This window comes from Cyphomyrmex costatus, unplaced genomic scaffold (assembly GCF_001594065.2).
Source record: "Cyphomyrmex costatus isolate MS0001 unplaced genomic scaffold, Ccosl1.0 scaffold455, whole genome shotgun sequence".
Taxonomy (NCBI): Eukaryota; Metazoa; Arthropoda; class Insecta; order Hymenoptera; family Formicidae; genus Cyphomyrmex; species Cyphomyrmex costatus.
In genome coordinates, this window is record NW_017278801.1 from 219066 (window position 1) to 239286 (window position 20221).

General features: G+C 39.1%; 1 protein-coding gene across 1 annotated transcript in view; it reads right to left on the reverse strand.

The window, feature by feature from the left end:
* Positions 1–20221, reverse strand: part of Smr (nuclear receptor corepressor smrter) — a 43104-nt gene that overhangs the window by 11824 nt on the left and 11059 nt on the right. The window contains exons 7-8 of the mRNA XM_018544645.1: positions 4411–4722; positions 1438–1814 (exon numbers count right to left, since the gene is read on the reverse strand). Coding sequence (XP_018400147.1) covers positions 1438–1814; positions 4411–4722 — 689 coding nt within the window. The remainder of the gene's footprint in view (positions 1–1437; positions 1815–4410; positions 4723–20221) is intronic.

Sequence of the window (20221 nt, forward strand, 5' to 3'; positions counted from 1 at the left end):
CCCCCCCCCCCCACATACCAGAAAAAGAAAATCGCTTTTTCCAATTTTTGCAAGGCAAAGTCGATTTTCCGACAATTTGGAACTGGACTATGATATGCGTCAATCAAAGCTTTTCCTGCAATCATAAATGCGTGATATCTTTGTAATGTAAAGTCAGGCATTGTTTATAATAGGAATGTAAGGCCGTGGCGGGAATGCCCGTTGTGTCAGGATGTTTGAGGACAGGAAATATAGACATACGGAAAGGATCGGCGACTCAACAATCTCTGGAATAGTAGAGGAAGGTCAAGCAAGTAGTCAGGTTCACAGCAGTTCACAGTTAATCACTTTACTTCGGTGACACAGTAGAATAAGACTGTCGCGCACTGTCGCAGTAATCGACACTACTAGCAGTACAAGAGTGCGGTCCACTTGACGCTACAAATGTTTCGAAACTTTCAATTGCTCAATCAGAAGAAATAATTTTACTAGTTCGTAACTAGATTTTAGTTAGTACTAACCAATCGAAAAATGCTTCGAAGCCGTTAGCATCAAATGGACCGTAGCCACAAAGACTTAACAAAGAGAGTGTTGCTTTTGGCGCGGAAACGAATAACGAACAATGACCCGAGAAAGAGGGTAACCAATCGGTGGTCCCGAAGGGAACGCCGAGCGCTCGGGCCAATAAGACGCGAGGAAGGAATGCGTGCGCATCGTCGGAAAGAAGCGCAGCAGACGCAGCGACAATTTCAAGAAGGCAGAAAATATAAAATAATAGCTTTGTCGCTTACAGGAATATATGATTTATGAAGACCTGTGTCTGTCTGTAGGTTAATTCTGTTTTTTCATAGTAAGCATCTCTGAGACAATACGTTTACTATTCATTGACCTATAAATTATTGTGTGCAATATTCTTGATTCTGTGATTGATGCAATCAAAAATTAATTTCAGAGGATAATCGTTTTCAATTAAAGTGTTTATAATAAAAATTAAATTTTTATTATGGAAAACCGGATCTGATAATATTAGAGCTCTGTCTACTAAACTAATGTCACCCCTTCGATTTCTTCGCATCGTGATAAATGGTTTGTGAATCTGATTGCACATCCGAGGAGGGCCCAAATATGGAACCGAAACGTAATGTTTTTAACTTTCAATTTTTTGAATTTTAATTTACTTGTGTGCGTGGAGCTGTTTAGTGTTTTATTTTATTTTATTTTATTTTGTTATATTAAATGATTTATTAGATCACATTTATGGTTTTGATTCTTAATTGCCTTTTTATTTCTTTGTTTTTTAAATACTAAGAATCCTGTATATTCTTTCTATTTTTAGCTAGTTTTATTTGCATTTTAGAATAGTAAAACTACCATGTATCTTTTCTTACTTCTCACATTTCAAATTCTGATTATGTATTTAAACTCTAAATAATTTTTAATAATTTGTGAGAAACTTACAGCCAGTTCATCGCAGCTGCTAGTACTACTGCCACTTTCTTCCTCGTCAGTCAGACACGGTCTTCGTTCCTCGCCTAACGAGGCGTAGTATTCGGCAACAACCTGATCAAGGCTCAGTTTCTTTCGGTAAGCAAAATAATAGTTTTTGCACTGGTGATTTGTTTTGCCGGGTATTTGTTCGGCGACTTTCGGCCAATTAGTGCCGTGTTCCCGAAGTGCCCTGCGGAGTTGTTCGAGCTCCTCGTCCGTCCACTGACGCGATAAAGCATCGGCGCCATCCTCGGACACGTCGGTACCACCGGCAAGATGCGGCGCCAAACGGCGCGATATGCGGCTGAAGCAAGCCGAGCAGCATTTCGTCGCGCTGTTTGGTATTTCTGAAATAAATGGAATGAACAGTTTAGTTACAAAGTGAGAACTTAAATAAAGTTCAATTCTATAAAAACATTGGCTCAAGAGATTAAATCTAAATATATGTAAAATTATTGCCAATGCGACCCGACGCTAGTTATTCGCGTGTGAATGATAAGTAACTTCATTATAAAAATCATACAATAATATAAATAAACGTTTTGACCCTTTCATTCAGGTCCACATTATAGTAATATATCAATCAGTGCAGAGTGTGGTTGGCTCGTCTTATATGTAGTTAAATATGTAAGTTACAAATTTCTTTCTTTTTCTCTTCTTACTATTATTTCATAAGAGATATCATAATTAATATTTGACTACATTTCAAAAAAATTCGAGGTCCATCTTACTCAAAATGTACATCATCATGTTCTCGTAACATAGATCATTTTTGTAAATTCTGATACTTCGATTAAACTTTTACTGATGAGGACCTAAACAAAACCTACTTTAAAACAAAAGATTTATTGTTCGTAAATAATAGTTAAGATGAAAATATAAACAACAGACGTTTCGACTCTGATCGGGTTATTATCAATGTTAAGTATATATAATACGATTAAGACGGTTAAACAATAAAACAATAAAAAGATTATAAATCAACTACGGCCTTGATGCAAATTGAAGAGTTGCTCTTGGAAGTTCTTATTTCTGTAATATTATATGTTGCTGTGTAAAGATCTTTCATGTGATTCGCAATGGAAAATTGTAAATCTGTTAATATACTATTTAATATATATAGGAAATACAATTAAAGCGAATTGATGAAGTGAAATTTGTATAAATAAAAGATATATAAAATAAGTATCTCTGATTGTCATAAATATGTTACAAGTGTAGTTAGAATATAAAATTATTCAAAATATAAAACAATACGTAGAGATTGAAGCAAATTGCGACCACTTGTTACTGTATGCCGATATGTTATAAAAAATATCGACATTTTTAGGAGACAAACTCAGGAAACTGAGAAGGTATATTGGAAAGAGATGAGAAGAAAAAATGGAGTTAGAAGGAGAAAAGAGATTGTATGATGTGCAGATATGAATCTAATAATGCTTTCGTGTCATTCTGCTTATTGTATAAACATATTAGGGGTGTGCGAGTATCAGAAAAATTCGGGTACCTGAGCCTCGGGTCGGGTCGGGCGGGTCCCGAAACTATTCGAAACCTGAAACTCTATTCGGAAATGTGGAACTCGATATTCGATTCGGGACAAAATTTTTCTGAATAATCTTAAATATTTAAGTTTGGAAACGTTTCCATATGTGTCGTAATTAAATATATAAAACAATATCAACATATTTCATGGAAAACCAAATTGGTTCCAATCAATTATGCCAGATACTTTGTATTTCATAAAAAATTTAAGGATTATTTAGTTCAAAACAGATTTATTTTAAATTGAAGTGTAGGAAATATAATTTTTCAACGTTTTTTGGTATTAATTTACTTCGTGTGGCTGTTGTTCCATCATCGAACTTGTAATTATTCTTTCATTATGTTTCGAAGTTAAATGTCGTGAAAGGCAACTCGTATTACTATACTTTGTTTGAAATACTTGATCACAAATAGAACATTTCACTTTATGTTGGCTTATTTTTATAAAATGCTGCCAAACGAAACTTTTATTTCGTCGTTGACTTTCTAAAGACACATTTTCACTGTTTGAATGCGTCGACTTATTATTATCTTCATCCCTCTCTTCCTCACTAATATAAGACATTTTTTAATTTCACAATTAATTTAATCACTCTATACGATATGTATGTACCTACTCGTAATGATAGTTTCCAACCTACTGAATAATATTATACGATATGTCTAATGAATCAGTTCTGTAGTCTTTGATTGAGTAATATTTATAAGCAGCGTTGTATCAACATGTATATAGAATTGTATTTACATAGAAACTATGTGAACATAGTACAATCTTATATTAATGGGCGGAGACAGAGACAGATGAAGATAGTAATAACTTGACGCAAATAGTGAAAATGAGTCTTTAGAAAGATAACAAACGAAATAGAAATTACCCGATTAGAATTACTATCTTTACTATTATTTTTTAAGTTTTTGTAAGTTTAGAAATTTTTACATATAAAAAAAACTACAAACTGAAAAAATGAAAAATTTTCTTTTCACTTTGGAATTCTCTCACGTATCTGTAAAGAATTTACAAAAAGAAATATTCTTAAAGATAAATCTTTATTCCCGAGTAAAGTTTCGGGTCCCGAACCAAGAATTTCGGGTCAGACGGGTCCCGAAATTCGGGTACCCGAACATTCGGGACTCGTCCGACTCGATTATTTTACCCGACCCGACCCGACCCGACCCGCTTTTTCGGGTACCCGCACACCCCTAAAACATATATAAAGATGCCTATATATAAAAAATTCGAAAGTTGCACACTCGTGTAAAGACATGTAAATACATAGTATAAAACGTTACGTACATACAATTATATGTATAATTAAACTCATAATAGATTTTCGGACATATAAATTCGTAGTAAGGAGTATACGCGTATAAATTTCACGAAAATTTACAGAGAATACTCACGAAATTCTTGAGCGATTGGCTCGCGAATTTCCGGTGGCAAGTCAAGCCACTTGGAAGGCAACGCTCTTAATCGCTTCACCCTCGATTTGGAGCTGCTCAGATTCGGACAGCCCGGCAACGGGCAGGCGGTGTAACGTCCTCGAACAGCCTTGCACCGGCAAGTATTACAGACACGCGCACCAGGAGGTACCTGGTCCTCCCGTAAGCCGTACTGCGACGCTTGGCTACGTGGCAGCGCGCGACTGTGCGCGCTTCCTTCGACGACGCTTTGACACACCGTGCAAGCGTGAGGTCCTATCTGCTTGCCACCCTCTGAAATCATAACGAGAATTAGTGTGAGATGTATAACAAATTAATCAAAAAAGAAATAAGGACTCGTTATATAAAAATAAACAAAATGATGTCAAGGGCGATTAAAGAGTCAAAAAGAATTTCCGTTAAACAATAAAATATATAATTAGTCATTTTCAATAAAATTAAACCATTACTTAATACTATCGCCTACAAACATTTAATAATAAAATATAATAATAAAATAAAAATAAGTATTAAAATATAAAAATATAAAAAACGTTACAGTTTCGGCTCTCGGATTGAGCCCTCTTCAGATATTAAAAGTCGGCGGACAAAATATATCATGTAAGATGTATGTAAGAGTAATGAAAACAGCGGAGTAAAATCAGGGTTGCCACAAATTTTTAATCGTAAAATTTCCTGACATTTCCCTGATTTACTGACAAAATTTCGAGATTTTTCCTGACTTTGAATAATACATATTTTGCAATGTCTCTTGTATTTTTATCGTCATACGGAAAATGTTAAATATTTCTATTGATCCAGTAACGTAACATTTTCTTCAGGAAACGAATTCCAAAAAAAAAAAAAAAGAAAGAAAAGGTAGTCCAAACCAATCATAGAAGTACAAGGCAATATAAATTCATTTACAGCTATTTTATTTTCCCTGATAAGGGTGCTAAATTCCTGATTTTTCCTGACTTCTCCGACGCATTTTTTAATTCCCTGACATTTCCCTGACTGTGTGGCAACCCTGTAAAATATATATTGTAAAATCATGTTTCCATTTGAAGATATAACATACCATACGGTAATTAAATTACAGAAAATCCGTAGAAAAATTTCATACTCTATAGAAAAATTATTTTGAAAAGTTCCGGCAATTTTAAGAAACAAAAAATCTTTCCCTGCAGTGTAATTGTCGCTAAATAAAATTTGCAAAATCGCAGCCGCAACGCGCGCTCTTTTTCGCGAGTAATGCAATGAATTTTCTCCGATCATTTTGCGCGATCGAAGCGGGCGGAAAACGTTTCCGAATCGAGAGCGCGGGTGTTTCGCGCTGATACGCCGCGAGGGACGGCCGATAAAAATCAAATAAAATATAAAAGCGCACGCGAGAGCGAGACCGGGCGACGATACGCTTGTATCAGATGGTGCATATGCAATGCGCCACCACCACCGCCGTCCAGTAGTACGCCGCGTGTGTTAGATCCTATCTCGGCGCAATTGCGATATGACGCGCACTGTCGCTAAAACGTCAAAGGGGCTGGTCTATTGACGCGATTCGGCAACGCCAACGTGTTTGCGGCCCGCCTGAAATATAAATGCACGCGCCGCGCGTGTTAGCCGTGCGCGATACGCGGTATACAAAACGCGACGAGGCACCCGGCGCGATAATGGCCGATCGTGTGCCATTCCGAGTCGTTAAGAGTCGCCAAATGAAATTTCGATGAAGCTCGGTAGTAAACTAGAGCAGGCACTAAAACGAGATGGATATAAAAATATCTCGCGCTTTCTCGTGTTCAAATATATTTCTTCTTCTTTTCTACCTTAAGATCGACATCGTGTGCCAAAAGAAAGAACTCCAGAAACTGTTAATAATACATTGGGGGGACAAATTAGTTCGGTCCAAAAGATGATCGCCTCCAAAGACGAGTCATTTTTTCGAGATGGGAAAATACTTTAATTAATCCGTTCATTCATTTTGTTTTGAAATAAATGCATTTTGGAACACAAAAAACGGACCGAACTAATTTGTACACCCAATACATACATTTCCTACCGTTTATCATTATTTAAAGGTATGAAAGAAATATGTATACCACTCATATATCTCGCGATTGGATCTTGATGACCCGATTACGCTTCAATTTCAACGTTCCAATTCTCAAACCTGCGAAACGTGTTCGATCTTCGCGAGTACTTTGGTTTTTACGAATCTCTTTCGTTAAAATGTACAATATTTAAATAATAATTTTCTCAAGTAAAATCGACGTTTTCTTTCCAAGAACACGTGTTAATTTGATCAGCAATCAGATATCTCACATTTGTAGAATTCTCGCTCGGCAATAAACGCGCAAACGGGATTGTTTCTAACGGCCTATTTAGAGAATGTACTCGCGGCGTTTATCCGCTATGAAATTGAGCAAATATAGTTAATCATGAGCAAGGAACTCGAGTGAAAACACGAGCGGCGCGGAAAGGGCGAGGCGGGCGAGAAGGGGGGGGGGGGGGTGCGGGGGAGAGGGAGAGAGTTGGCGTACGGAAACGGAGCGAGAGACAGTATAATTACTCGGGACTCAGGCTAATTAAGGACGCCCAATTAAAAAGTTCTCGACGTTCGTTCTTAGCCTCCCGCAAACGTCGGCATCGCGTTCGCTTCTAAATAAGATCTCGCTCTTTGAGATAGTTCGCGTTCCGCCCTGCGCGAAACTGCGTAAATTTACTCGCGTCGACGCAATTATCGCGGGACGCGAAATCAAGCACACCCAATAATCCCGCCACTGGGACGATATACACTTTTTGTAAAATAAATTGTCAAAATAATAACGTTAGCTTAAGGCTGGGTCAATCACGGTCGATTATTTTCTTCTCGTATTCAACTATAATTGGTCAGTTTCTTACGTTGCGGACCGACAGCCTGAGAGGTCCCAGAAATTTAAGAACAAATCGACACTACGCTGAGAGTTTTACTGCGTTTATAATACTTTATGGTGTTTCGCGAAATTTACGAAATATTAAATATTCGTATGATATCTATTGGGATATTAATTCGCTTCTTTTCTTATATGACCCACAAAGATTCGAAAATCTAAAGTGAGATGAAAAAAATTAATTTGATAACTGTCTTTACATTTTAAGACACACACGGTTCTAAAGGTTATAATTCAATTGAGTGAAAATATTAGGCGTACTGAAATTAATTCGGTGCCCTTTTTTTTTCGTGAAATTTAATGCTATCTCGTACAAAGACATTTTACCGAGTTGACGTAGATGATAAGATATCCCTTGTTGGGAAACTCGGAGCTGTAATGCAAGCTCCTGTTGAGCCAAGTTTTCAATCAACAGTTGCTTGAGTTTCGGAAGATCGAAACTTCCGATACCATTTTTTACACATTCCGGGTGTTTTAACGCCTTTATCTAAAACGGTACACATTTCCTTGGCTTCAGCAGCAGTTCATCTTTGTTTAATCGAAACGCGTAAAAAGAATGCAGTGCTTCAAATACCGTTTATCGAACGCCATCGTGTTCATTGTCGTTTTGTGAGGTCGTCTGCTTCGTCAAAACATATATTGTTTTGAGAATTTAGTGGTACATGTTCAAAAAAGGAAAGGTGAGGAAACTATTTAGATTTAAAAGATAGTTGTAAGGCCGGAATCAGACTACGCATTGAAGAATGAGATTGAAGATTGAAAGTTTGGGCAATCAAAACAAAAAAGGACTCAAAATTTCTTTGTCCTCATTGGTGAAATTTTAATCCTTAATCTCAAATCTTCAATGTATAGTCTGATTCCGACCTAAGTCACAAAATGTGTAAAAGCACCGGAATTAATTTGTACACCTAATATAAATGGAAATCCGGAATTAAACGATGGTCGCTTGACGTTTCGCTAATTGTTTAACGTTTGGTATTCCTGGGGGAGTTCTCTCTCTCTCTCTCTCTCTCTCTCTTTCCTTCTCTTTTGAAATTGGTATATCGCCGCGAATCGCATATCCCGAAACCGGGTGCATCCGCTCTCCAGTGACCTGTCACATCGAGAGCCGCGCGCGTCCTGCGTGTCTTTCGGATCGTGCGCGCGGAATTATTGTTGACACGGAATTACCAATGTGACGTCGCGCTCGTGCAACACACCACGCTTCGGCGATGGCAAAGCGGGGTGAGCCCGCGGACGCCCGAGTACCTATATCGAATACCGCGCGATTGGAAGAGTTGCCGGCGAGTAGATATACACGAGGATAACACGCCGTGTGAGAATTCGCGACACTGATTGGCAGGTATTCCCGAGAGCGAGAGAAAATCGCTCCCGCGTAATTTGCCGCGCGCCTGCCCCGCGACCGACAGACCAATCCCCGGCCAAGTAGGATGTTGCACCGGCAATTTTTTCACATTTGTGTATCTCGCAAGTATACCGCCGGATACCCCCGGCGTCGAATGTAACGCGCGGGAACATGCCTCTCGATTTTTCACGATCTGCCATTTACATGATCGACAATAACGTAATTAAATTCGTACGCGTACCGGTATAAATTCCATGTTATTTTAGGTACATAAATATTTAGATTATACACAAATTTGATATATGCGGCATTATTTAATTAACAAAACGAATATCTTCATGAACTGCTGTTTTGATATTATATTGATATTATTAATAATATATTTCCCGTTATTACCAAAGTTTCTCTTGTTTCGATTATTTTGTACTTTTTCAATTTTTACATTATAGAAACATTTTTCGAGACAGAGAATATAACATATGCAATAGAAAAGGGATTTTTATTTTATATCAAACCGACGAGTTTTTTCACTTTCATGCAAAATACGTCATACGGTTCTTTATAATAATCACTTCCTTGGTGTTTCAACGAGATTTTTATTCGACCGTTCGTTTCACCGGGAGCATTACCAACAGCAATCCATAGTACAAAGCGAATACAATATATCCGTGGAATATATAACGCAATAACACACATGTCACGTGGAATAATTCGTAAAGCTCGTTCCCCGTACATTCAAAGTAATACGTGGGGAGATCTCGGGAGAGTGGATCGGGCAGGTAAAGGAGAGTTAAAACTGGATGAAACGTCGTAATGAATAATTTATACGAGAGCCCATTCAATACCGAACCCATGCGCAGTTACGCGATATTCGCAGTCGGCCAATGTTAGGTTGGAAACAAATTATCTCGTCATATATCGGAGTGGTGTAGTTTCGAGCAAATTGAGTTCAAGACAGAGGGCCTTTATTTATGTATGTAGCTCGCGGTTGTCTTGTAACCGTTTTTGTAACTGACGACCTTACAAATCGGAAATTAGGAGACGGGAAGTGTAATAATTACATTTTTTTTTTTTTTGGTAGCAATACACTGCACTTTAATGACTTGTCAATGATTAATTGAACGTGTAAAGAAACAAAAGCCACCGCCGGCCGCAGTCAAACCCTGCTCAAACGATAAACCCGATGAAAAAAAGATGCGACTGCGAGAAAACCGGGGGACATTTATACCACCGCGCTAATTAAGCTCGTTGACGTGCGGGGAAAGGGTAATTTGAATATTTCATAAAGGCCATAATTTGCCCGCTTTGCTTCCCTCTTTCTCCCGTAATAAGACATTATTCGCGTAATTTTCCCACAATCTCACAGAGAGTACAGTCCACATAATTATATATATACGCGTGTATGTAACAATTTACTCAAGATTTCCTCGTATAAAATTGCGACGAATTAAACGACTCCGCGCGTCGCGATCTCTTCCCGTAATTGAGAGGTGAATTTTTGCGCATCGGCCGAAGGTGATCGTCAACCGAATCGCTGGGTAATCAAACCCGAAAGGACGTTTGCTCGCGTCGTTTCCTCGCGGGGATACCGCGCGGATATACCCCGAATAAAATATTCCCTTTGATTCGGTCTCGTGCGAGCCGTTGCGACCCCCGTCCCCCCCCCCATTCGATTCTTTGATCAATTTTAAGTTTTCTGCTTAATCATCATTCTCTGTGTTTCCAACATTCTGGGGGGGGGGAGGGGAAAAAAAATCATCAAAGAGGTGTTGCACTTGACAGCATCGCGATCTCTAGATTATTCTAGTAAAAATCGGAAAAAGTATTACAAATTCGTCTCCCACGAAGCGATCTTTCCTTTGTTAGGACGAGCCCTCGCGCTTTAGCGTTCTTCGTGCGGTTCGGCTTTAGAAAACACGTCGATCGGCACAATTTGCTCGGAGGAGAAAAAGCAGAGAAGTCTAAAGCAAACGTACGTACGGCGGACTAAAAAGGGAGGCGCGCCCGCCCGCAGCGGCTGCCGCCGCTGCTGCTGCTGCGGATTCGCTCCGGGCTGACATTTTTGTATTTATGTATTTATGAGATTTACGCTCTCTCCTGCGCTGGCTCCAGCGAGAATGATTAAAAACAAACACGCGCCGCGATTCTTCGCGATTCCACCGCCGCCGCCGCTCTCGCTCGCGCGCGAACAAAAAGAACGGTCGATGTGTTGTGAGGATGCGGTAATACGCGCAATAAATTCACCGTAACGCCGGCGTTCCGCCGGAAACGCGTCCTCGTTGCAACTTAAAAAGATACAGGCACGCCTGAAAAAAAGTGCGTAATTCCTGGCGACACTGAATAATAGAAATACATCCCATCGTTAAGCTGTGCCTTTTCTGTTTTGTACTCGTTATTGAATATCGCGCGATATCATAAAATTATGCTATTATAATTTACAAATTGTAATTATTCATATATTTCTTGCGCAAGAACCAGATAAAGAAGAAACAATATACGCTTATCTTATCCCAAAAACACTCCGAAATTTATATCGAGATACGTAACCTAATCAGTTCTCTGAAATTTCCGCAAGTAATATTCACGGGTCCAGGGAACGTACTATTAATGATCTTTGCTTAAAGTTCATGTAATTAAAACATTTTCTTCTTTACATTTTAATGATCAAAATTCGAGGAATAAGATTATTTCAAGTTACGTAAAATTGTTAAAAAAAACAATTTGTTACAAACGAAGCATCCAGGTCCATTGGATCCGTGCGATTAATGAGACATTAGTTCAATAAGCAACTAGTAGACACTTTTTCATGGCGTAATGAGAAATGTTGTCGAATAAATAACGTGCAAACACCCATCTTTGTATCTCTCCGCACGACGTAATGATCCATCTGTCTCTCCTTTGATGAGCCACCTACACGATTATCGTTAGCGGGAAAATGGACATGTAAATATGAAATCGCTTGTAGCGTTTCGGTGGCGCTTGAGAGCTGTGATGCCAGGCTGGATCACGGTTTACTTGTGCAAATAACATCTGTCAATCGCTATACGATGGGCGAGAGCAGAAACGCGGGGGGGGGTTACTGCCGCTGATGACGAAACCGTCGGTCCACCCTCCAGCGGGCGCACGACCCTTTAAAACATCTCGTTGGCTGATTGAATTACGGTGATTAGCCTACCATGATGTCCTCGGGAGCGATGTAAAGTAGGTATATCGCTACAATGGACGGTGCGATATCGATTTATGTGTGCCGATGCTGCGAATTCATCCCGCGAGAAAGAGAGAGAGAGAGAGAGAGAGATGTTGTCATTAACAATTTAATATATTCTGATGTCCGAAAGTAATGCACAATCTATTATTACGATCATTTATCATATCGAGAAAGAGATTATTAGTGTAACTATAATAAAACAAAAAAGAATTTTAAAAACAAAAAATTCGACTCTTATCGGCTTTAATCGAGTGAGGATGAGATAAAAAAATGCGAATCATAAAACATAAAATTGAAATCGAGTATCCTTTCAATATTATCGCGTTAAATTTCTTTCGTATAAAGACGACAATTTACTTCGAACTCTGGGTCCTCTCCCTCATTACCTTATTACCTCGAGTGCGCAAAATAACGTCCTTCGCCTTACTGCGCAATTGTACGGAACAGATGGATAGCTACGACCGAGAAAGGAACGGGACGATGTTAAGTAACGTTAATTCGTACAGGTGAAACACACGGAGGAGTTTCCAGCGGGCCTCGGCACATTAACCGTACCGTGTGTATCCACACGTAGATAATCCGGCGGTATTTGCGGAGCGGAAACGCGCCGCCCGTGCCGAATTCAAGCGATAGCGCTCCTGCATACCGCCTAGTGCACACAAGAACATGGGGAGGGTGAGAGAGAGAGAGAGAGAGGGAGAGCCATGGCATAACGGAGGCATTAATTGGGATTAAGTAAATCAAGACGCTAATTAGCTCGTGCCAGGTGCGCGCGCGCGGGTTTTCACCTCCGTTCGCCCCCCTCGTTCTCTCATCGCGATCACCATCCCGCTGACCGGCACGACGAACGAATCCCCGGGCATTTAATTTTCCCAGCAATTTGCTACGACTCGCTTCTACGCGATTATGACGTATGAGCGATCTAGGAGCAAGTCCCCGTCGTTTATCTGCGTGTTATCGAATTATATCGTTTTCTCGCGTGCCTTCGTGTTATTAATCCAGGGGATATACTGACAACGCGCTGCTGAATTTCAGTCGGAAAAAAGAACCTTGACTCTTCTACTTTATCGAGGACACACAAACATAGAAACATTTAGTAGAAAAATATGTGTTAATATTATAGACATTAACATTTTTTACTAATGCACTGTAAAAAAGAAAATATTAATTTTAACTCAAAGACGTTGAGTGGATTTTCTGAGATATGCAAAAATGTTAACATTAACACAAAAATGTTAATTTTAACATTTTTGCATGTCTCAAAAAATCCACTCAACGTCTTTGAGTTAAAATTAACATTTTATTTTTTACAGTGTAATTGGTAATAATTCAATTTTGAACTTTAGCTAAATACGCTTTTTCTAAAAAAAAATATATATATAGCCTTCTAGAAAAAGATATTATTTACCTTTATTTACTTGTAAACAAATTTCTCTGTTGAGATCGTGTTTGCGATATTTTCATCAATTTTTTTCTACTAAAATATGATGCGTCCATATATTTCTATACTACCTCGTCGGAAAAGTCTATCAAAAAATTATTCAGTTGAAAATAAGTTTATTTAGCAGAGTAAATAAATTTGACATTTCAACTAAAGCATTTTTAATTCATATTTCCCAGAAAATGTATCCAATTTTTAAGCAAAGAGCGCAATGCAATCAAATTATTGATCCTGAAGAATATGTATTTATGTATATATCGCCACACATGACGATATAATAAATATGATTAGTAATTCCGATCTCTCGATCTTCCTCGCATCAACAGACCTTCCTCCCTTCTGTTGCTCGAATATGCGCATAAAGGTACAGCATAAAAATTTTTATTACTTATTATCAACTACTATCTTTAAATCGTGACAAAAGTTCTAAAACGAATATAATATGTATCGTCGTTATGCTGTGTCATTATTTTTGAATTTATATTGCTGCACAGTCCAGTTAATTATATCGTTTATCAGAAAAGTCGATAACGCGCAAAAAACAAATAAATAAATTGAAACAGTCACTTATTTCTTCCTAGAAGAGAACACAAAGAAGCAGAAGGATGAGAAAACGAGAGAGAGAGAGGGAGAGAGGGAGAGGGTTCGAGAAAGCTCCCGCAGAAACGCGGCGGAGAACATGCGGTAAGTCCGCGCACAGGGCCTGGTAATATCGCGAAAAGTGTTTGCTTAGCTTGTCTCGACCGACGTTGGAAGCATTAAACCGCGAGCGTTCTTTCGTCTCCTCGAGAGACGATCCCGGGAGCGAGGATCCCCCTCCTCTCGCCGATGTGTACTCTTCTACCGCTCTCGATTATTTCCGGTGCGGAGAGTTCCAGGGCCCTATACGCGCGAATTCCCATTTTCCCGATTAAAGTGATCGTTGATAATGGCGAACGAGCCAATTAAACGAAAACATATACCTTTTCGAAATAATCTTAAAGCGAATATATTAGGTCCAGAACTGAATTCTCGGCTCCCCCAAATTTCGAGATGTAAAATTACAAAAGAATGAATATTAACCTAATCAAAGCGACATTTTCGCCACCTTTTCAGGTAACTGTCGAAAGATGGCTGTTTTGAGTCGAAGAATTCTATGAAAAAAAAATTGCCATCGCGAAATCTTTGGTACTGCACTTTTTATATGTATTGTACGACACAGAGTTTTCGCCTAAAGCCAAGCAAATCATTTTTTGAACTTCCACGGCATTTCTCTTCAGCAGTGACTCAAATGCTGCTTTTCGAACGACATATGTAGTTTACACTACTATTTTTTGAGATTACATTCGCAGCACCGACACCAATTATACCTTAATTCAAAACTTAAGGCTGACGCTTCTAAACCGATGGTATGGCGAGAAAGATCCCAATTTGAATATAAGGGCCGAGAACTAAGTTTGTACAGCTAATAATATTTTTCAATTGTTATACTCGTCATTATTTTTGAAGGCATCTTCATAAGTAATGGTACTAAACTAATAATAAAACAGGGCTTGAAGAAATAGACGCTGATCGTGGTGCGCGAAATGTTCGAAAACTATCTCTTAGTATTACAAATTCTATAGATAAGAAATTTAGATAAGAGAACAAAGAACATAAATAATAGTTGTGAGAGTGATGCAAAAATCGTACGTTGTGGTTAGTCTTCTAATTTCTTCAGCGAGAATCACAAAATTTATATTAAGTCATAAGAGACACAAAAATGAACACAAAAATAATAAACGAAAGATGTATCTCTGTTGTAGTCTCGGGAAGAGTTTAGATGCTTTTTTCCATATCTGTTTCAAGGCTGACTGATATTAAAGATGTTGGATGTCAGAAAAAAAAAACATAAACAGACTTATCTATAAGGAAAACTAATGTAAAACTGCTCTAATCCAGAGAGAGTTATAATTAATAGGTAGTCAGAACAAGTTTAAAAGAACTAATATAGAGAAACAGGGCAATGAGCCAATAATTTAAGTTAAAAAAATCTTTAAATTAATTTAATTTTAAATTAATCTTTAAATTAAAGATTTTTAACTTAAATTATTGGCTCATTGCCCTGTTTCTCTCTCTATATTAGTTCTTTTAAAAATATATTGAGTCTTATTACAATGTACAAGTTTAAAATATTTTGATAAATCGATAAAATGGATAATGTATGAAATTTTCTCGACTACGTCATCAACAAGTAAAATAAAAATAACAAAATCGTAATGCTCGTAACATATTCTCGTAAGACTTATAAGAACTTTTAAGTGCTTCTACTTTTATATACAATATTTTTACCGAAAGCTTCTTACTAGCCATAAAATTTACAAGAAATCGTAAATATTTTTGCTAACGATCGTACATCTTACGACACAATGTGTTTTCCAATTGATGACACAAATCGACACAAGTGTCGTTCTATCTTTGTCAATCTCTAAATGTCAAGAAAGATAGAACGATACTTGTGTCGACTTGTGTCATCAATTGGAAAGCACCCAATACTAGTCGTAAGTTCTTACAAGAACAAGTCTTACGAGTCTTACGATTCTGCTTAAAATTGATCCATAGAGTTATTGAAATAATTCTAATAGATTTGGTTAAGCTCTATTCTGTATCTATTTTTAACAGTTATTCTGTCATTTAATATTAGTCATCTCCGATTTAATATAAGTCTCTTATTGTAATTTCGTTCTATATCTACAATTTTAACGTCATCCCACAAAAAATCATGACTATAATACAACTTATGTACTGTAATTACGGAATGTGTGTGGTACTTTTGTGAACATGTGATTTATGTTCTGATATTCTTGTCTTTAATTGTCTGCAGGTTTGCCCAACATACGTTGCATCACAAGTCTTTACAAGTCATTTAACAATATCAGCAGTTTGTTCAATAAAACAGATAATAACTTATAAATTTGCTATTTATACAATTTTTATTTTATTTATCCTATTACTATCTATGTTATTATTATGTTTCATGTTATGGGTGCTTTGCGAAGATATCTAGAAAAGCATTCACGTGACACATTCTTATCAGGAAACTGATTCCTCTCTAAAAGTACTCGTCTATTGTATTCGACATTGATTGCTATTGTAATAATCTCGACGATATCCGCGACAATGTTGCGATAGAGGGTCGACACGACAACCAGACGAATGGAAAACGCGGAGGGGTGTCGCCTCTGTTAGCTCTGATTTGGGACGATGGCCTCCTGGGAAATGCACGTAATCGCTGAGTCTCTATTCTGGACCCCCGGATTCTCACCAATAACGATTGGACTTGTTTATGGACGCGAGCACATCGCGAAAAATCGCCGACTAAATTGACCGAATAAGTCATTGAAGAAAGTGAGGTAGAATAAAAGAAATGCTTCCCTTATATATAAACTCAGACAAATAAAAGTGAAATAAATAATTTTCTTACGACAAAAGGTATAAAATAAACAGATATTTCAACATATATATAAATCTTTTTACATTTACAATAGAAAACGAACGAGTCCAATGTCCGGTATCAGTCAATCAAAGCTCGATATTGGTTTTCTTTCTTTTGATTAATTAATTTCAATCTCAATCTCAAGTCTGATACAGGTATTAAACTTTTTTTCTTCCCGTATAGAAGAAGTATGATCACCCTAGTCACTGGTGATCGTAATACTGCCACTTGACAGTCAGTCCAATTTCCTTTGTGAAGAAAAAAAATTAACGGGACAGGTATCGCTCGGTTTCCGCGCGTAAATGAAAACCGAAACCGCTGACAAGATGAGAAATAGCGAGAGGACAAAGTAGCAAAGGTAGTCTCGTGGCGGCACCGAGAGCGCACCCAGCGCGCGCGCGAGAGAGGTGGAGAGCAGGGTGCCTTCCCGAGGGTGGAGAGTATACGAGGAAAGAACGAAGAAGAGGGCCGCGGAGCGAACACGATCGTGGCTCCGGAATAAAGTGGAATTCAGCGCGAGCTGAATTATAAACGATATTATGCAAACACGGCGCCGCGCCGCGGAGTGAAGAGAAGCGCGTACTCTCTCATGCTGCGAGAGTTAATTTGATGAAAAACATCAGAGGCCAGGCCAGGCCAGGCGCGGGCAAGAGGGTTTCGGAGCAAGAGAGAGAGAGAGAGGAAAAGAGAAAGCGAATGAAAAAAGGAGAGAGAGAGAGAGAGAGAGAGAGAGAGAGGAAGAGACCGGCAAAAGACGCATCTCGCGGCGAAAGATCGCTCTCCGCAGAAGGCGAGAGCACTCCTCTCTCCTCTCATTATCCAGTCGGCTCTCGAAAGACGTTTCCTTTCTCTTCTTTATTCGTCTTTTCCTATCGCTCCATGTCGCATTTAACGTCTCATTTGAAGCCGACGAACAGGGTAGGTTTATCGGATAAATATACTATCCTCTCTCGCCGCACAAAACGATCCGGAACAAACCAAAACCAGGCCATTTTCTGTATAATTTCGTTAACTACGAAGTCGATTGCTCGATAGATCACAATTCGGCAAACACTATTTTTCCTCCTTAAGAGAATGTTCAGTTTTTAAACTCATCTTTAATTTAAGAAACGTCGACGAATCGTCGAATATTTCGTCGATTGAAAACTCCGAGGATCTAACGTGGCATTTATTAACCGGACAATGTAATATTTCGACTGTAGTATTTCTATCGCGAGCTCTTCTTCCAATACAATCTTCGTACGCAACCAATTAATATTTATCCAATTATTAATATCCTAATATTCTTATTAATATCCATTAACATTCAATCAATTAATACTCGTTCACGCAATATTGGCGAGAAATAATATTCAAGATTCTCATATGATTTTCAACATGTAAAGTTAACGTGTTATTATCTCGTGCTTCACAATCATAACGTATAGCGTGACATAATGGCGTTGTTGCGCCCTAAATTGAGACGATATTCACGCATTCGTGTATCGCGATCGATCCGTCATCTTACAATTATGTCGTTATGTCTTTCCCATAACTTTACGCCACGCTAGACCCGTATAGATGCCTTGATTACGTTTAATGTAACACATCACTCAATAAGTCCCGCGCCTGACATAATAGATGGCGGACTAATAACAAATCCATATGATTTTTAGAAAGTGCTAAACACACGTGTCAAAATTTTAGCTCAATCGGACCTTCACTTCACAAGTTACAGTGGTTTAAGCGCGACGCTACTTTTGTCGAATTTGGGCGCCCAGAGCGTTCAGCATCATTTGTGTTTTCACGACCGCGTTTCAAGTCAGCATACCACCTCTTAACTGTCGTTTCCGAATAACACTTATATCTATTATGTCAGGCCCGGGACTTATTGAGTGATGTGTTAAAAGTATTGAATCGTGCACGAAAAGAAGACGAGCTCGTAAATTATCCGAACAATTTATTGTCTATACATTCCTAGCTTTGATCTCAATGGGGGACAAATTGTGGAATAAATGACGCAATTGTAAAAAAGAGTGATTAACATCATCCCTCCTAACGAGAGATGCAATAGAATCTTTCGGAGCCCTATTCGACTCCGTATCCTTCTCCGTATCTCTCGCGTGTCTCGTGCGTGAAACGAGGACGCGATCAGGAGCGCATCCTCTACTGTAATATCGCGAAATAGAGAGAAGACTGATCCTTCGGGCGCAGGTGCGACTCGGCCGCGATATCGTGACGTACGCCGCCAATCTGCGCTCGTTGGGGGCGGTTCTCGGTTGCTTCGAAGGGGGTTGAGCCATCCCTACGCGGCACGGCGTAGGTGGTAGAAGCTCGGCACGAAAAAGCGAAGCGCGTCTACGCGCAGCTGATAAACAGTACGACGATGGTGCGCCTGCTAGCCGGCGTGCGTTCCGGCGTTCAAATCACGGCGGAGAGTCGCGAGAGTGTCGTCGCGAGAACGATATCGCATCGAATTCAAGATCGTGGTATCTTAATCGACTTGTGCGGCTGGTCTCGTGTGAGGAAGCTCGAAGCGCGCGCGGTCCCTTCCCGCGGATTATCGCGACACGATTTTCGAGAGATTCGTCAGTCTGACGAATAAATCGGACCCGAGTTACTGAAGCTACGAGCCGCGAGAGAATAACGATGACGTCAGCGTTGATTGTTATCCCATCCATTTCCTCCCCATGTCGTCACGAACGACGTTAAGACGCGTTGATTTAAATATCCGTGAGAAATTCGAATTGGACGGATTTATCGGGGTTGAATCTACAGAGAGTTTTGAACGACGATGTATGGTTTATACAGAGCGTGGTTCGGTGGCGGTGCCACCAACACCAGCTATCCCTGTCTTCAAGACACGTTCTCGCCACCTGACACGGTGGTGCGAGTCGGCAACGAGGGCGAGCATCAGTTTGTCGCGCACAAAGGCGTACTCGCGGCTCACAGTGGATACCTGAAGGCCCTGCTGACGAGCGCGACGACTACGACGGCGACGACATCGTCCAACTCGCCCTTCGATCCTACCTGCGCGACCGTCGCCGTCACGGCGACCAGCGGGCAGTCGCAGCGACCGGTCACTTCCGTGTCGGTCTCGTCCATCGGTAAATATATAGATCACGAGTTAGAGATGTCACTCTAATGATATACCATCGATTATCTTATCCTCGGATATCGAATTGCTAATAGACTTTACATAATACTGCCTCCTCTCTCTTATTTAGAAAATCTATCTGCAAGAAGAAATTTATTTAACGTAAACCGCTAATTTTTAATCATATATTTGGACGTTATTTAAATTGCAAATCAAATTATTTAATTAAAATTTTCCAAGAATTATCTATTGATATTAATTGATATTTTTGAAGTTTTCCAAGAATTACTTATTGATGTTAATATTTTCTGCTCTTTCGTTTTTTTTTTTTTTTTTTTT